Below are 19,917 nucleotides of genomic sequence, written 5' to 3'. Positions count from 1 at the left end.
TTGCTTGAGAATATTACATCTAACACAATAGGTTACTTTAGAGCATTCTGCCCTGCATTTTAAAGCTATTGCATAAGGTTATTTTAATAAAAATTATTCCAGGGAAAGAGCAGTTAGTAACGAGGTGCTGACAATTGAATCTACATTTAGGGATTGCACTGGAGTGCCAAGTCCACTTTTACAGATGCGCTGGTTAGCTATCCAGTAGATGTCCTTGGGGCATGTAAGACCAATATATTTTGGGTTGTGTTTGGCAGCAGAGATAGATGAGACAAGTGAAAACATTTACCAAGAACACATCTGAAGTGTGTTTTTCTTATTAGAGAAATGTAAGAAAATAAACCCAGATACCATGGAATGCCAGGAATTCCTTCTTCTCAATGTTTTTGATTTACAAGGCCACTTTTTGGTAGTCTCCTTTGACCTCCCTCCCTCATTTGCTTGCCTAAAGCCTGGAGTCATCAATGCAACCTCTTGACTAAGCCATTTTGAGGGCTTAACATACAAAAATACATCTTCATAATAGATGGAAAGACAACTCTTTCCGTAAATGACTGTTACCACAAAAATCACTGCTTAGTAAGTTTTACGGTATAACTTGTTAAAAGAGTCAAAGATACTCTTTTTATGAGTTGAGAACAAGTATTCAAGTAGATGCTTTGAGATCCAAAACAAATAGTAAAAAAATAATCTGAAGCAGTTTTTACATCTTAAAGATGAGATATTTGAACATGCAGGGCCAGATTCTTCGCTAGCATGTTGGTGAAACTTAGATCAACTCAAGGGCTGGGTCCTGCATATCTTCATTATTCCCCCCTCTTACTTCAAAGTAGCATATTTGTCATAGTTTCAATGCAAACCTAGAGCCCTAGCTTCCTCAGATCTCATGCAAACCTAATATGGACAATTCTAGCCTTCAAAACCAAACTGACAGCTATTCAGAAGGAATAAAGCTCCAGCCTCAGGCTTTCATTTTCATAACCATTTCCATACCCTGGTTGATCTGTCATAGAGAAACAGATAAGGACTTCTGTCTACATTGTATATATTTAGCCTGTGTTCTGGGTATCTTCTCTCAGCCCCTTCCTGATACACTTCTACCTGCCACAGAATGAGTGATGAGAGCAGAATTTAGTCGTAATCCAAAATATCTGGATTTTTGGTTGTTTTTTATAGTCATTCGATATTAACTTTGCATCCTCCTCCTAAAAAGGGCTTCTATAATCAGTGTGTTTGGTGCTGTCTAATTCCCTCGTCCTCCACATACCCTCCTCACCACCAAACCAAGTGTACCATTGAGGGCATTTTCTGACCTGTCAAAGAAAGTCTGAAGCCACGACACATTCCCACCATCAATAAGAACTGCAGCTTTTTCTGTTGAGGTTCATTTCCCTTTTTTTAAGGGGTACCTGGAGCTTGAGCATCCACATGCAGCATACACATTCAGTGTGTGTTCTGTGGCTGTTTCCAGTTAGTGAAAATGACTTGATATGGATTTCTTTTTCTTGTTACTTATTTAAATAAGTAGTACAGTTGTACAGAGAATTAGGTAAGATCATAAAACTTTTTCTCTCCCACAGAGGTTGGGAATCTTTTCCAGTTGAAGATCATTTTAAAAAATATACTCACAACCATAGAAACTATGTGGTACTTGGTGAAACATAGTCATCCAGAACCTGCAGAAGGACTTCTTGGGGGTTGAAGTTCATCAGAGCATAAAAACTGTCTTGGCTTGGTCAATATTCACAACCACTTTTGAAAGTGTGAACAGTTATAAAGTAGCAATACCTATTTCTGCATCCCCTTACTACACTTCAAGAAAAAAACCATACACACACAGAGGTAAGCGCTAGACCTAGGCATCATGAATTAGGTTTCAAAGATCTGTCACCTAAATAACAGAAGCCGTGCTAAATATTATTTAGCCATGCTAAATAGAAGAAAAGAATGCTGGATTTTTGGCTCAGTTAAATTAAAATCAACATTTATGGGTGTATTTATCTGTATAAAAAGAGAGTATTTCTCTGTGCAAGATTCTGTCTACTTTTCAAAGTAAAAGCATCTTTAAGTTCTGGCAGGTAAATAGCTCACTTCACATAAATTTTAGCCTGTGTAAACTTTCATTCCTGCTTCAAATTAAGTCTGGAATCATGAAATAACCCAAATCATATAGTCAAAACTTGCAATCAGACCTGTTGCCAGCAGATAATACTGTTTCCTTCCCAAACATTACTTCGTCATCCAAATGAGCAGCTGTCATTTGTTCTTCTCATCAGTCTAGTATGGCACATTTCTCTCTGTTGTAAGATACAGCAGGCTTACTTTATAGCATAAGAATGAAAAACTAAAACACCCCTCCAGGTCACTCAGTCACTCTGTTCTGGCACTATGGTTGAACAGCAAATGAGTAATTCCACAGTATGTAATAAGGCCAATGCATATCACTGCATTTTAAAACCTTGCTGTTGAGGTCATTCAGGAGGCAAACTTGAAGGCAGATGGCCAAGCAGAGTAAGAGCTAGTCTTAGAAAAATCTCACAACATCAGCCAAAGCAATAGTCTCTGGGAGATCGTGCTATAACACAAGAAAGATCAGAGCTCACTTTAGAGAACCATAAAGTCTACTTAAACAGACACAGGCTTTATGCTACTAATAAACTTTGAATACATCTGCAGGAAAATGCACTGTGGCCACACCAAGGGAAAAAACACTTTGCAAACTTACACAGGGGAAAAAAGAACCTCACAAAATTCACAAACAAAAGCATTAAGGGAACAAAAAAGTGATGTCAGTTTTAAAAGAAACGCTACAGAGAGCCAAAAAACCATCGCCCCTAAGCAACATAAAGATTTTCTCTTTGTGTCCTGACTGCAGACAGTAGTTACTCTTTCTGATAAGTCATCAGAAAGATTTGTCCTTCTTTATATCTTGCAAGGATATTCTTTGTATCCTTGCAAGGATACAGAGCACAGTGGCAACAAGGGAACAGCTAGAAGATAAACTAGCTGAGGGGTTGTACTCACTGAATTTCCTTATAGGCATTAAGCAACCTTGCTCTGATAACCAGGTGAAGATGCAAGTACTCAGACATGTTGATGGCTGGACAACTTCAGGGTAAGATTCAAATTTATTGTGTCTTTCCATGGACAAAGGAAAATCAAAACCTTGGGACTTAACGGCTGACCTCAAATAGAGAGAGAATACAGGGAATAATGTAAATACAGAGAGTCTTTCTTCTTCAGAACTAAAAATACATCTTCAAAAAGTTAAGCATAAAGAGTTCCGATTTTGCCATTTTCACCTAACTGATTCTACAGGCAAGAGCATCTCAAACCTCTTGAACCTTGTACGCTCAGGACTGCTATGATAGCATCAGAGGGCCCAGGAAAAACAACCTGAATTCTGTCTGAACATTTTCATTACTAAGCCTGGGTAGCCTAGACAAAGAGGGCAGTTAGAGGTTCTAAAAGTACAAGAATGAAGTCCTGAGCAGTCCAGCTTCCCACAACCCCCAGAAGTCCTTTTGGTGGGCTGAAAGGCATAGATAAGGAAGAGCCATCCAGCTGATGCCAAGAGCCTGTCAGCCCAATTAATTCTTTATCTCAAGGAAAATAAGCTTCAAACTTATCTAGAAGACAACTTCTAAGACTTCTGAGCCCTGTCATAACAGACAATTGGCAAAAATGTGGCACCTGTTAGGCAGGAAGATGGTCATAAAAAGTACCCTCACGTGATTCTTCTGCTGGTTACTTCAACAAATTCACTACTGCAGCAAACTGAGGTTTTGCAGAGTGGCAGCAAGGTCTTCTAGCAATGCTGTATGTTATACAGCACAGCAAGCTGGAGGTCTTGACCTCTTTTCCAGGATTTTCCACTCTCAGCACAGCCCTCTCACCCCTTCATTTTTTTCCATTTCAAGGAGGTCCCATGTTGAAAAGATCTGGGCAAATATACACATTTATTGTAAAATAAAATAAATCTTATCAGCTTGTTCATCTCATCCTGTGGCAACAGTCAATTATGTTCATTTGATTCAGGCTGGTTTGAAACTGAGCAGAAAGCATCTCCTGGAAAGCTTGTCTTGACTGACAAACCCCAGAAGCTGATCCAGGCAGGGCTCTTATTTCCAACAAGAAGATGCCTTGAGAAATTTCAAACAATGAGGAAACTCTGAATAGGCCTTGATTCAGGGCTGTGCTCTAAGCCTGTATAAGTACAATAAAGGGGTGATCAGGAAGGCTGCCAGTCCAGGAGCATGGTGGGGGAGGAAGGAATGTAGTGTTTGGGGCATTCCTACTGCCCAATCCACCACTTTGTGAAGCATCTCCTGGCTGGACTGCTAAAAAGGCAAAAAGTACCAACATAAAAACCCTCTAAAGCACAATTCATCTCCCTGAAAATGGACCTTAGTGGCACAACAGGAGTCCTGGAAGCACAGAGCCAGGCTGTAATTTCACATGTCATGGGTGAAAGTTTCAGAGTTATATTTAATGCAATGTGATGGCTGCTTTTCATAAATTCTGCAGTTAAAACTTCCTTCTCTCCCCAAAGTGCTGCTCGCCTTGTTCAGAAAGGCAGATAGGAAACAGCTGTACCATGGGTAGTGGCTTTTTGGGGGTTGGTTTGGGGGTTTTTTGTCTTGGGGGTATTGAATTCAGGTTTAAAATAATCTTTAGGAGCAGAGCACCGCAACAGAGCCAAGAGGCCAGGTCCCGGGAGAGCAGGAGCGTGCAGCTTCCACCAGGGGGAAGTGTCCAGCAGCAGAAATTCCAGTACCGGAGGAACACCCCAGCAGCAGGGACGGGCAGGGAGCACCCCGCTGTTGCTGAGCCACCAGCAACATACCGGCGAAGATCCAAAAGCAGTTTTTAGCACGAAGCTGTCTCTCTCCCTGTCTGAAAGAGCGTTGACATCCTTTGTTTTGGGTTACCCTTCCTCCTCTAAAAGACTCGCAGTGGATATGAAGCAATAGTCAGGACATCTGGATTTTCTTACAGCAATAGTAATGTTTCCTCTTTAATATTAACATTCCAGAAAGGAAAATTACTCTAATTTATGCCATAAATTTCCAGCTCATTCAAGAATAACACTGTCCCAAATTACCTTCTTATTATAAGCTTTTAAAAACTTAGGCATGCAAAAAAAAAGTAGTTTTTTCCTAATTAATATCTACAGCTGATGTAAAGGAAATAATTTTTTAAAAAATTGAAAATATCAAAAAGATCCAAGAAACATATTGTTCAAAAAAACCCCCAAAACACCAATATCCTTCAGATGCTTGTTCCTTGATTAAAAAAAATCAAACAAAAAAACTCCAAGAGAGTAAAATCAACGATTCAAAAAAAGTCCACTTCCCAGATTAAAGAGAGACTTTAATCTCCTCTTCAGTTTTAATTCTTGTTGCCTTTTTCTTTGCCATGCACACACACACTTTTCATTTAAAATTTACATGATACATGTGACTGTTCAAAGACTACTGCAGTGTGTGCTATAGAGAGATCACTGGAACTGCTGTTCCATCAGTTCCCAGGAAAGGGGGAGACAGGTGAATACAACTCAAACCTGTCCCCCCTCCCCAGGGCAATAGAGCACTGCGAGTAGGAGTGGGAAGGACACAACCAAAGAAAGCACGAATGGAGATCCTGCGTTCGATAGTCTTGACACCTTAACTCCCCTTGTACTCGTGCACTATTAATTGCACCCCCAAACATCAGAACCCCTAGAATTTTTCTGCCTTCAGTATGCAAACTTGTATCCTAAGAAACTCCCTATTTTACTGGTTTAGGAAACAAGCTCCTTGGACAAGGACTACAAGAGGAATCAGAGGCAGAAAGGAATTAAGTGACCTGTGAGATATCATGCTGCAAGCTGACAGCAGAACCAGGACTGGAATACAAATCCCCTCACCTCATGGCCTTCCTTTATGTTCAGGGTTGTCCAAGTCCCACAGTACCAGAGCAGCATTGAATCATCACATCACACCCAAATGCAAAGATGCAGCTGGAGCAGAGCTTTCTTCTCCATCCAAATCGTAGCATTTGTAAAAAGTACTGATCAGTCCAAAATGTGAATAACAACCTCAGAACTAAGAATGATTGGGAGAAGTATGTATTTTCAACTGCCATTAACATGAGACGTTGAAATTTTATCAGTCCATCTCCAGGAATGTCCTAATTTTTAACCCACTCCCCCCAGCACACCTACCTTTCTATTCCTTATACAAGACCTAAAGAAAGATTTTTGTGGGTGCTGTGATTCAAACATTTGGCCTGCATAACAATGCTTTCTGCATCACACCCATCAACATGGTCACTTCATTCTCAATTTGTTATTTCTCCCCCCAATGCAAATACAGGAGATTTAGTGGCTCCATCTGCTCTGTCAAAAGTGCCCAGACAGCTCAGCTATATTGCTTATTGAATTGCTTTAGGCATAGCAGCCCAAACATGAACTGTGTTACATTAAAGTTCTTCATCTTTATGGAAAAACACTTGCTGTAGGAGTCCAATGGTTCTTTGTATATTGCATTAAATACATATATATCTTAATAAAAAATCTGGACTTTTTAAAAGATTTTAACACCATATTGAATTCTAAGAAGCCTGCAAACATTGGAGAAAGGAAGCAAGAGTGGAAAAACAGGCAAGAAATCTCTATTCAGCAAGTTCTTGAAATGTGCATAAGCAAATTAAATATTCAGTCTGTTCAGCAAAATAGGAGAGCATATCAAAAGTGTTCCTGGCTAATAAAAAAGCAGAGTGAAAAAACAGTAAACATAGATATTCCTTCCGTTGCCCACTTATAAATCCTTACTTCTCACACACCACAGGCCTGTGACCAGGATTTAGGCATTTGAACCATGATTTGGGGTTTTAGGGAGCCATGGGAGCTTCATGCGCCTCAGCTCCCAGCTTGCAAGATGTGGAAAAGATAAACCTTCATCGAGATAAACTAATTACTGACAGCAAGATGCTTCAACATGCTAAAAAGAGATCTTAAAAACACAAGATGGGTGCTTTGAGAAACAATGTGGCCACGATGTTATCAAAGTGCGGGATGGATTGCTCACAAACACACAGAGCTTGACATTCATCCAAACAGACAACACCTAGAAGCCACTACATGCATGCTTAAAATCAGAAGCTGAAATTTGGAAGAATTCCTCCAAAAACACTCTATGAGTTATCAAAATACAAAGACCAGCAAGAGAACTGTAATCAATTTTTTCAAATCATGCCTACCACTAAGCTTTCACTACAATTTCGTTTCTATTATGCATAATTTGTTTGAAACAACAGGATGGCTCCTGCTTTTCTGAATCAGAAACCAGCAGTTCTGATCAAGAGTGGATGTCTTTAGCTAAATACCTATGAACTGTTTCTCTTCTGCTATGTACATCTATCTGTATATAAAAATGAATAAAATATTTTGACACAGTTCTCGAAGAGCATAACTCTACTGTCATCCACACTGGAACAGTAACATGTCAGTGACTACAGTAGGGCAAACAATTACTTTGTGAGATTTTTGAGGGTAATGAGACTAAAAAAAAAAAATCAAGAACTGTAGAATAGTTTGGGCTGGTTTAAGAAATTCCCTTCCTCACAAAGAGAGCACCTTCAAAGTACAGTAATTCAAGCAGCATATGGCATTTACATTTTCATCTAAATCTTTAAAGAAGCCCATTATTTCCTTAGATTTGAGAAAAGAACCCTGCTTTATTTCACCACACCAACCATAAATTATTCATTAATTCTGTTTGCTAACTCTGTAATTCAGCCCAGATGTTCCTGCTGGAGTGGCATTCCATAAGAGAAGTTAAATATAGCAAGCTGTATGCAAGGACCAGACTCTCTCTCTCCCCTCACCACAGCATGCTCAAATATTACTTGAGAGAAAACAGTGAAAACATTTTAAAAATACTCTGAATATGTGAGTCTGAAATGCTACAGTGTGATCACAAAATTTCATGTGATAGAGTCCCCACACATTTCATTTGGGTGTAACTGAAGTCACTGGTCATGTCTCTGGGGAAAAGGCTGGCACTTTCACTCCAGAGTAAACAGAAAATTTACAAGCAGAGGAACACTCCTTGCAATGCAACATATACAAACATAAATGAAGACTTGAGTTTTCAATTACAAGAAACACTTTCGAGCCAGTTACCAAGGGCAACAACCAAGTTGATGAGAAATTGAGAACATCCCCAGGACTTTCTTATGGAATTGACACAGAAATTTACTGATGGGAATCTTTAGTCCATTTCAGTGCTTCAGAAAAACAACCATTTTACACTAGCAAAGGTGATTAATGTTAGCATTTATAATCCAACACTGAAAATAGTCCTGTTGAACAGAACGGAAATTACCACCTTCAGCCACACATTCAGCCACTGTTATGGTTTCAAGCACTCTTCATCAACTGTCTTAAGCTAGTTTGGAAGTGCCTATTTTAAACTAGACACTATTCCTGATCATTATATAGCTGGAGAAGAAGTGAATGAAGGCTGAACATCACATTGTCACTTTCCTTGGAGTTTGGAGACTCTTATATGGCCCACAACTCTTCTTCAGTTGTGAACCCCGATCACAAGAGGGATTTTCAGAGGTTGTGTAGTCCCTTTGCATTGTTCCAAGGCAAGATTAAGACTATTTAAAATATTTGCCTGATCTGTTCCTAAAAACTTCCAGTGTAACAGATTCTGTACCATGCCTTTTTAGAAGGAGGGTATTTTGGAGAAGCTGTTACAGACTGGGGTGTTAATTGCACCACTGTTTTGGTACCACGTATCAGCTGCTATCTTCCAGCTTTGCCACACTTGCATCTTGTAGCCAAATCCTGCTGTTCTTTAACCAGCTGTGTCCACATAAGACTTTGAAAAATATATTAAGACTAACTACTGTTAACAGAGGACACCTTCCCATTAGCCAGCAAATAGGCAAACAAACCTCGATGTACATATATACTACTAGCCACCTTAGAACATAGTGGAACTCTGTCAGCTGTTCCTAAAAACATGAATACATGACTGAAGTCATAATTTAGCCATGTGAAGTCATACCAGCACTACCTTTAGTCTCCTTAATGTCAGTAATGGAAGAAACAATGGAGTGGTAGCACAGGCCAACAATCTCAGGGCAGTAAATACCTATTTTTTTTCCATAGTCCACACTGACAGAATTTTCTTTGTTTCTGATATTTACTCACAGTTAGCATGAACAGCTACCACAGAACTCTACTAAGGACAATGACCTCTTCATTTTGCTATGTAGATAGATCTTTGAGGATATCTCACTTCTACTTTAGGAATCAGCTGGAAAGCAGGCAGTGAGAAGCAAACCAGATCAAATTTTATTTAAGCTAGTCACCCTGGCAGTAAGTTACAACTGAGTCCATCTCTATGAGGAAATGTTTTCTCTCCAACTTCTATGGAAGAAGAAAGGTATGCAATGCAAAACCTAGAAACTGGACCCAGTTACAGCACATGTGGGAGATGGAAGGTGACAAAGAATCTGGAGGCTCTCAGAAAATAAAGACCATATGTTGCTAAAGGTGGAAATCTTTGAAAACTTTGTTGGGGGGAAAGGAAGGAGAAGGATACAGTGCCGGTGTGAAATCACAAAATGAGTCAAAAGAGAAGAATAGGAACTATATTAGATAGCCCATCTTGAAAAAACATTTTCTAATATATGAGAAGAGCATTATAGTAAAAGAGAAAGAACTTTTAATCTCCTTTGCCCTGCATTAATTTCTAGAGCACTGCTGAGAAAATTTTTTTGTGGAATGAAACCAGCACCTGGTATGTTTCTCTGGTTTTGCATAGTAACAGAAGCTGCAGGAAAGTTTTGGTTTGGACAACTAAATTTAGAAAGTGAAACATCAAATCTGATGCACTTTGCTTGTAAAGTCTTAGCTACACATTATACATAGCTAAGTACAACTGTCTGAAGTTACAGCTTTTAGGTTGTTCTTGTTTAGGCAAACATCAGTCCCTCGTGAAGCTGTCTGTATACCTGAATTTGTGCCTTATTGTCCTTCTCCACAGGTACTGTGTTTGAAAACGGGGATAAGACCTTAAATTAACATGTACTCTAACAAAAATTCAGCATCCAGCTAACTTTATGAAGAGGCTTATGGGAAAACAATGTCACCATTGAGAACTACCTGTTTGCATGACCTATTACTTAGGCAGAAAAAGAAATGTCACAAGTAGAATTCTTGGTGTTAACCTGTACTGATTTGTGCTACAGTAATCTACAGCAATTTAAACAACCCAAATCTAAAAGGTCTTGAGATTCTCCCACTTTTGGAAGTCTTATCTGGCCTACTCACTTAATGCACACATATAGGCTATTAAATTCCAGCAGAATTATGACCAGATGGGGTTTTGCTCTAAGTTTGAGTGTTTTCTTTAGTTTTTTTAAAGACTTGTTCTCTGTTCATTTTTTCACACAGAGATAACAAACATATTCAACACTAAAAAAAAAAAAAAAGAAAGAAGAAAAGAATGTTTACTTTGGTTGTGCTAAGCAGCCAGGTGCTATAACAGTGCAAGTTTCATCTGAAGTCTGCAGTGCTGTAAGTTCCACCATGTTAACCATCACATCGGTCTTGTGGCCAGGAAGTTTGGGAAGCACAGAAAGAATCTTCTCTGCAAGATTGTCACCATGATGACCAACTGCTCCTGAGGGGAAAAAAAAAAAAGGACCCAAAAACTATCAGGTACATAACTAGAAAAATAAACAAACACAAGGAATTGAGAAGAAAATAACCACGTTTTGGGGAAAAGGACACTAGTATTCATAACATCAAGATCACACTTAGCTTCTCAAAAACATTTTGCTGCAAAAATACAATTGATTTCTAGAATACGTAAAGTTAAAAGCACTTAAAACATTTCAGAAAGATTCATTTTAAAAGTACAAATTAGACTTAGTTTTACAGCTGTTAAGATATTCACTGATTTTACACTTAGACATGAAAAACATTTTTCTTTGCCTAAGGAAGTTGTTAAATAATATTTGTGATGGTTATTTAAAAAAGCAGGCAAATATTTATATATACACTCACATGCATACTGTACTTTTCTACCTAAACTAATAGGGCTGTGCTTGAAAGGACTGTATACAAGTTGCATAAACAGCTACCCAGACAGACCAGCCTAATACTAAAATAAACAATTACCAATGATATGCCACTATCAAGATCATCACTTTTATATAAACCGAGGGCAGCTCAGGTGAAATAAACATGAAATAACTAAACCAACCCAAGTTACAGAGTATAAAATGTCCATTTGACCATATTCCAAGAGAAACTCTGAACTCCAGCTGGCATGTTTTCTTCAATTTTCCTGATTTCAAACACACATGCTTTTCTTTCCATTCATGAACTCTCAACGCAGGCTCTACAACCAACTTAGAAAATATTAGGGCTGTGAGCCAATTCAAAGCAGAAAAACATGACACACACTACAGATAAAAAAGTCAAGAGAGAGGGACCAGAAACCTTATTGCCTTTAGATCAGGAACATGTTGAAGGTATTTGTATTTTGCCACTTAGGCTACGGTTCAGCCATCAACACAGGGCTGGACAGCAGTGCTGAGCTTAGTATTGTTCTCCTGGCTTTCATCACAGAAAACCAGGAACTTTTGAAGCAGGAAAAAGTTGTCTCAGGCTATGGTCCCACTCCATCTAAGTGTGTCTGTGTGGCAGCTATCTGCTCTTACGTTTTCATCATTTCCAAAGACAGAGAAAATCTGTTCCAACAGCTGAATTAGCTTTACATGCTCCATAAATCCAAAAAAAAGACCCTTACATCAAGAACATTAGTGAGGTCAGATTATTAAGTGCTCTTGGATAAGCAGAAGACTGTCTCCAGCAATTCTACAGCAGCCAGGTATCCAGGCTGTAAACCGTGGCTTTCCATGGTTTATCCACTATTCTGTATTGCAGAAGAAGATGAAAAGAGATGGAAGGATGAGAATGGAAGAGCAAAGTGAAGTCAAACTCTCTGCTGGCAATGCTTTTATCCACAGAAAGCAAAGAAGGCATATGTGTCCAGCACGGGATGGTACTGCAGTGTAGACATCTGAGCACTCAGCTGATTTATTACCCATTTGTTTCACCAAAGCCTGCAACAATTACAGAATGACAGCAACTTTCTTTTCTACCATTCCCAGCCAGAGTTACACCAGTGAAGTACACATGGAATGAGCTGGGTTGTCTTTGTGACTCCCTAAGCAACCTTGCTCTACAAAATCCCTGCATTCTTCTTAGTAGATCAGTCACGTGTAAGGCACACTGCAACACTCACAAAGCTGCACAGGGAAAACCAATGGTAAACTACTGAACCTCCACCCCATGTACTGGAAGCAACATCTGTCTCTTCACACACGCTGCATGCAAGCAACACTTAGCTAGACAAGACATTTGGCTAAACTAGAAACACCTCAAATGCAAATAAACCCACATTAATTATTAACATCCCTCCTTTCCTCTTGGCATAGGGGGAAGACTCAGAGTACCCGAGCTGCTTCCACAAACAGCCAGTCCCATCTCTGTCTCTTTCCCACAACTGTTACTTCTTGGAGGTTTCCACTGGTCCACAGGCACTACTGGCTTTTGCCATGCCTCATCAAATCAAACACAAAACATCTACTGGAGGTTTTAAAAGTCACCATCCCCCCCCCCATCAACTGCATAAATCAACCAAGCCTGAAAAGACAGTTAAACTTCACAAGACTAGGACAGGAAATCCCAGGGAGTCACTTTCCAACTGCACTGACTTCAGAAGGGTGCATGGGACTAGTTTTGATCCTCTCTGCTCACAGCTTCTCGTGACCAACAGTGTTCAAGGCAGGTGACGGTTTTTAATGCTGCCAACGTACAGACAGATCGAGCGTTCATGTGATAAGAAGTTATCTGACCACTGCAAAATAGGAGTTTTCATGCCAGGCTAACATCTGGCTTTCAGGATACAAGAACTCATATATGATACTGTTCTAATTTCACTTCTTCTTTACATTATAAGTTACAAACTGAAATAGGTGACATTTTATACAAGTTGCAGCTGTGCAGCTGACAATTTGCAAAGTCAACCAACCAATTCTTTAATAGCAGCCAGGAACTCACTAACTACCCCCCCTGCTTCCCCCAGAAAGGCATTAATGACAGGCATACAAGAAAATATTTTCCTAAGCCCATTACCAGTGCTGTATCACACCACTTGTACTCCTATTCATACTTTCTCCTACTAGCTGTACTGTTTGGTTCAAAATCAAAACAAAACAAAAAAATAGCACATTTAAGGAACAACTGCATGCCACAGAAACAAAATGAGAGCTTGGGCAATGGGAAGACTTTAAAGTCAGTTGCTAAACATGAGGAGCTTGATTTAGAAAACAGTTCTTTAGTGCTCACTCGCCAACAATTAATGCAGCTAATTTCTACTGGTGACTTGTCCTTCCATGAGTGCTTAAATGTAAGTCAGTATGCACCTAAACAGTATGGAAAGCATATCTTGGCCTCACTATCAAGCTTTCTCAACATCTGCTGTTTTACCTACTTTATAGATAGATCAGTTCAGGACAGGTGATTTTGAAAGATACATGGACAAACCCATCCTAGTTTTCATGATGTTTCAACACTGCACACCCACTCAATACTTTTCTGAATAATACCACCAACTGGAAAGACTTTACACTAAATAACTCTAGTGGGACAATTCCTGTGAGGTACCTTTCTTAGGGAACACGTGACCTCTGTGAGAACAGGGTTTAAAATGTCAGAAGACAGAAACGTTTACACCTATTTCCTTGAAAAAAGATAGATACTTAGAGCTCCAGTTCCTTATCAATGTTTTGACATACTCTTTTAATCCAGTGTTAGATTAAGATGACTTTGTTAAACAGCACTGAAAAGCAGCCTGTATGTTCCCAGGAACAACTGGGCAGCGTTAAAGGAAACTAGAGTATTCCTCCACCTTGCCAAAAGACAGATCTACATTCTCCGCTGTACAGATGAAATAATACCAAAGCAGCCAGCTACCTAACCCATTAAGCTGACCATTGAATCTTAACCAACAAAAAAGCACCACAACTCCTCCCTCCTCCAAAACCCAAAAACCAATCTGCAGTCCAGCAGGAGGATCACAGAAGTCCACAACCAAGCCCAGTAGCATTAGCATACTGACATAAAAATATGACAGATTACCCATCTCTCACAGTCTTGCAACTGTCTATGTAAAGAGCAGCAAATTTGGAGATGAGGAACACTTTACCTGTTCAAGGCTCTTGTAATTTCTAAATCCTCTGCACTGATCTAGTCACCTGCATTTTTCTTTTAACAAGAAAAACTCATTCCATTTATTTTCTTCTCTCTGTAAAGCCTCTATAACAAATATAATGCCTGAAGCATTTAGAAACCTATTATAAAAATTTGTGGGCTTATTCCATGATAGCCAAATCTTTACAGAAGATGCATGCCACAGCAGAAGCTGCCATGCCATAGCAGAAGCTGCATCCTGACGTGCAGTAGTGTGCTCACACTTGAATATTTTCAGCAGCCATCACTCCTCACAGCACAGTCTCAACCTCAAGTAACCATAATAATTTAAGCATCAGTTGCTTCCTATGTCGAAGCCCCAGTCTAGTTCACAAAAAGGGGACTACTGTACTCTACAAGCCTCAGTATTTATGTTTTCAAGGCCTCAGCTTAGATGGTAAGGAAGAAAAAATCATGGGTTCATTTCCTCTAAAAAGATATTAGTGTCAATCCACTAATGCATCAACCTGGAAGATGCTGCAAACAAAAAGAGCATGAGTAAAGCACTCCAAATTAGAAATGTGATAAATATAATGAAAAAAAGAGACAATTACAAACAAATGCTTTAGAACAAAAATAATCCAAAAGAGAGATTAGTCAGAATCAGCCTTTACCAGAAAGGCATGGGCCTATGTTAGGCTACACTCTCATTCTCCACTATGAATTATGTAGAACGATAAAGGCATCCTATGACTTTCTCATCACTGTGGCTGCTCCCAGACACCAAAACAGAATAGTACCTGCACTTCATTGATGAGCACCTAACTGTGCCTTTTGTATCTCTTCAAATGCTGAAAACATTACAACCAGCACAAAGGTCTGATGCAAAGACGATGCCTAGCTGACAGTGAGGGAGGGGATACAGAAATTTAAACGCAAGTTTGCAGCCTTGTCTCTTGGGAAACATTCCCATGATTTTGACAGACAAATGCAACAGTGCTAAAGATGATAAAGTGCTGCTGCTGACAGCATTGAAATATCCAACTTCAAGAACACCTATACAAAGGTTATTATTCAAAACTATAGAGTAACTGCACAGGCACCCCCTGCTATTCACTCTTCTCTGTCTTTTGCTCACTGTATTGAATTTCAAAATTAGCCCCACACACCAGTGGGCGAGACCCAGATCCCAAATAGCTGCAAAGCTTGAAAGAGTGGGAAGAGAAATCTGTCAAGCTGTTCCGAACACCAGTATCTGAAAGGTATCAATGAGCTTAACACATGAAAGCAGAAACCTGGGAAACTGCAAAATACTACTCCATAAAAGGTATGAATGCTGGCAAGGTGGTAACCAACAAACACATGGAAGGAGGACGGAGTTACAATGTGGCACCACAACACAGATATTTAGGGCTGCAGATATTAGAGGAAGAAAATTGCGAGGAATTAAGGTGCTTATCAGTTAGCTCTGACTTTTAACCAGTGTTGCTTATCAGGGTACTCCTCTAGCTGGGAGGATTTATTCTGCTTTTTAAAGCAGAGTAGTGGACATTAATACATAGGCAAACAAAATACAGTGTGCATAAGCAACGCTGAACATACAAAAAAATATAATATAGAAAGAATTCAATAGAGTTCTAGGTAAGAATGGAACACGAGCTAACAAATAAGACATCTATAACTGCAACTCTTCTAGAAATCATCTAGAGCTACCTAAACCTGTACTACATTCAGGCCTTTGAGCTAGAAAATACTTGCCTTCTGATAGTCTACTCAGAGGGATTCAAAGTCTCCTTGGTCAAAGCAGAAGCCTGACTTAATTAGAAAGCAGCCCAGCACCTGCTCTTAGTGAACTTCCAGGCTGTTGTGGAAGTGCTGCGGAATATGAAAGCATTCTCATAATTCATGGACACATAACCAACAGCCATTTCTACAGCCCACACTCTGGACAAGATTCAGATATCAATATGACACAAATCAAATCCAAAATCTTGCATCTTTAGAGAAGGAAGATTAAAAAAGTTGTTTGAAATGAGCTCCAAATGAGAAAGTCTAAGTCGAAGGCTTCTAGCTGCACTGAGTTGTCACTTCAAAAGAAAAATTACTTATTTTTACACTGCTGACTGCAAATACATATCATAGCTTGAAAAAAAGATCCAGTGGCCCAGCTGCCAATACCAAACTGAAAACTTGCAGAGAGGAAGCCCTAGCTTTTCCAAAGTGTAAGGCTGAATGAAACTCAACAGACTCATTCACCTGAAGCCAAGAAGTGGAGCCACAGGTACAGAGCCAGGGAAGAAAGCATGTAATACGCTGGATATGCCTAAGAAAATTAAGGTCTTGGGTACAACTTCTACCATTTCCATTTTCTTTAAAACTGATTTCACAATTTCAATGCTGGGAGTTGCATGTGTCTATTTTTTTACTGTACAGTTTTTAACAAACCAATGAAACAAATCTCATTGCATGGCACTAAATCCAGGTCCATATAGAGCTTTGCCTCTGAAATGCACTGGATTTTTCTTCCTTCCATTTGCATTGTACTTGATAGCAAGAGTATCATGTCCAAAGCATAGGAATAACTCTGTGAAATTACCAATGAATTCTGGAGACATTTGTTCATAGCAAAAGAATGTTGCATGAAGGGATCTTCATTTCATTTATGGACAGTGAGAACAGAATCTTTAAAAAATAAATCCTGTAATTTCTCATCCTTACTCCAAGAGCTTGGATGTTTCCTTCCAAAGCTGTGCCACTACAGCCCTGCTGTTATCTCCAAAAATCCTTCTCCTACTGAAGTACAAGATTTCACACTTCCCAGGTTTAAGCTGGTAACAATTATCTCTCTTCATACCTTCTCAAGAGTCTCCTTGTCAGGCAGCTCCTTGTCACCCCACATCTGGTTCTTTTTTCTGTTTTTACTTCTTCTCACCATCTGAGAGCATAAATCCTTGCCCAGTTCCCACCCAAAACCAACACTCTTCTCACAATTTCACTTTAAGGCTCCTTATCCAAGTCCACTCTCCTGCAGTCTTCCGATCAATCTTCCCAACCCCAGCACAGCATTAACTGCCCAGATCCATAGCTGCTCTTTAGCACATTGTTGACAGCTATGAACCCTACATCTGTGCAAGGATACACAATGGCAAAATTATGGGAGGAAAAACGATGCAGAGGAAAACTCAGAAACAGATGAGCTGCAGGGTGCAACATTGTGGCAAATGCTTGCTACATGACACGTGGTGGCAAAAAATTATGACCCAAATTATTGACTACAAACAGAACCAGGCCCACACTCCGTGCATGCCAGCAGAAGGTATGTATGACGGGGATAGCAAGTGCAGCCATTCCTACATCAATACACATATGCACAGAAACACTTCCAGGCACATAGATAGGGCTAAGGGTTATACAGAGATGTGTATCTTCTTAGACAGATACAAAGATAAGAGTGACAAGTAGATGCATTGGATGCTTCACAGAAATCCATAAGGCTCAGTCTGAAACACGCAGATTGTTTCCTGCACACCTCAAGGTGGCACACAGGCACAGTTAGGGTCTCTAGTTTGCAGCAAAATGGAAGCGCTAGAAAGAAACCCTTGGATTTCCAGCAGAGCCTTCTGCTTTACTCTTCATTTCTATGACCCACTGGGATACAAGGATGTGCAAGCAACCATCATGGCCATGGGGTTAAACATGCTCCCACTGTTGCCAGATGAAGAACTGTTTGCACACCTGGTGGGTTAATACAATGATTACTCTTCAAACCACTAGCCTATGGAATGGAACTGCACACTGCTTATCGTGGAAGATCATACTAAACATGAACCAAGAAGAATAGGAGAGTAACCAGCTCAGTTATGCCAACTTTTCTCCTCATTTGGAAGGCAGCACCAGTTCATCAGGCAGTTAAGTATGACTTTGTGGCCACTGTGGCCACCATCAGGGATCACCACTTAACAAAACCATGTGAGTTATTTCTGCATGAAAGGATGCACCTGGCACTAGGGGTACTGGCACAGCGTTTGGGGTCATGGAAGAAGCCTGTAAGGTACTTTTCAAAACAACTGGACAATGTGAGTAATGGATGATCTGGATGCTTGAGAGCAGTGGTAGCTGCAGTGCTTTTAATCCAAGAAGCACAAAAACTGACACTGGGACAAAAGATTACAATATACATATGCCACACGGTAATAGCTGTTTTGGATTAGAAAGGACATTGGGTATCACCAGCAGAATGCTGGAGTTTTCCTACTGGAGCAGGACAACGTCAAACTTGTGGTAACTACCGCTTTGAACCCAGACATGTTTCTCCAAGCTTCAGAAGAAGCCCAGAAACCTGTCATGACTGCCTAGTAACCACCCAACAAGTGTATTCTAGGAGACCAGATCTCAAGAGCAATCCCATCCAGGACCCGGAACTGGAGCTATATACCGATGGGAGGAGCACGGTACCAAGTGGAATATGGACTTTTGGTAATGCCAGGTCACCAGGGTTCCCATAACTATCTGACACCCTCCCGGTGGGGTGGGCATGGGTCCCCTAGAATGACAGCCCATACCAGCTGCAGATTTCTTACCAGCGAGGTCCAACGTCCTGTCCACAAAGATGACAGAGGCCTTGTTGGTGGCTGTCCTCCTCCTGTTTCTGGCTGGGGCGTAGCTTGCCAACTCAGCGGCAACGACCCTGCTGAAGGTCCCCACAGCGAAGCTCTCCTCCCGCAGGCCCAGGGCGGTGAAGAGAGAGTCGAGGTCGCCCACCAGGGACCGCACCGCCGCCCGCAGCCCGGCGGGCAGCGCACCCAGCCCGACCTCTGCGGGGCCGGGGCCGCCGGGGCCGGGCAGCGGCGGGAGAAGCGCTGACAGAGCGGGCAGCAGGCAGAGCTCCGCCGAGACGGGCGCCAGGAGCGGCGGGCCCCGCAGCACCACCTCGGCGCAGCCGCCCTCGCCCATCCACCGCCGCAAGGTCTCCTCCAGCTCGGCCGCCCCGCCGCCCTCTGCCTCGTCGCCGCACACCAGCACGCAGTGCCGCACGGCGCCCTGCTCCAGCATGCCACGCACCGCGGTCGCCGCGCCGCCCCGCAGCGTCCCGCTCACCACCAACACGACGCGGGCCACCGCCGCCGGCACCGCCGCCTCGGCGGACAGCGCGCTGACAGCCAGCGCCCCGGCCGCCAGCAGCTCGCCCGCCCCGCCGGCCCAGTGCAGCGCCTCGGCGGAGGGCGCGTCCATGAGGACGGCGGCGCGGTGCGCCCGGGCCAGCGCGGGCTCCCAGGCTCGGCGGCTCAGCTGCCGCAGCAGCTCCGGCACCGCCATGGCGGTGACAGACACAACACTCCACACGTGCCCGGCGCGCCGCCGGCGCCGCGCGATGACGTGTCGGGCGCGGGTTGGCTGCGGGCGGGGCGGGGCGGGGCGCTCGCTGTGCCCGGGAGAGCTGCGGCTGCCGAGGGCCCGTGGCTGCGCCGCCGTCCCGGCTGTGCCGCCGTCCCGCCTGCGCCGCGGCGCTGCCTTGGTGACACCGCGGGAACTGCTGCTTCCCCGGCACTTTAAATGGACAGCACCGGCGAGACGAAACTTTCCTCACTGCTCCCTGCCCTACAATCGTGTATTTCTTGTGTTAGTGTGAACAAATGCATTGGTGGATGTGC

The 19,917-nt window shown here is 41.8% G+C and overlaps 1 protein-coding gene across 1 annotated transcript in view; it reads right to left on the bottom strand.

Annotated features, from left to right (window-relative positions):
• The window catches only part of SCFD2 (sec1 family domain containing 2), a 195,928-nt gene extending 176,328 nt beyond the window's left edge, over positions 1 to 19,600 (bottom strand). Inside the window, exons 1-2 of the mRNA XM_069014109.1 lie at positions 18,847 to 19,600; positions 10,517 to 10,685 (exon numbers count right to left, since the gene is read on the bottom strand). Coding sequence (XP_068870210.1) covers positions 10,517 to 10,685; positions 18,847 to 19,582 — 905 coding nt within the window. The 5' untranslated portion in view covers positions 19,583 to 19,600. The remainder of the gene's footprint in view (positions 1 to 10,516; positions 10,686 to 18,846) is intronic.
• Between the last annotated feature and the right edge of the window lie 317 nt (positions 19,601 to 19,917).

This window comes from Aphelocoma coerulescens, chromosome 4 (genome assembly GCF_041296385.1).
Source record: "Aphelocoma coerulescens isolate FSJ_1873_10779 chromosome 4, UR_Acoe_1.0, whole genome shotgun sequence".
Taxonomy (NCBI): Eukaryota; Metazoa; Chordata; class Aves; order Passeriformes; family Corvidae; genus Aphelocoma; species Aphelocoma coerulescens.
This window is presented reverse-complemented; position numbering and strand designations above follow the sequence as displayed.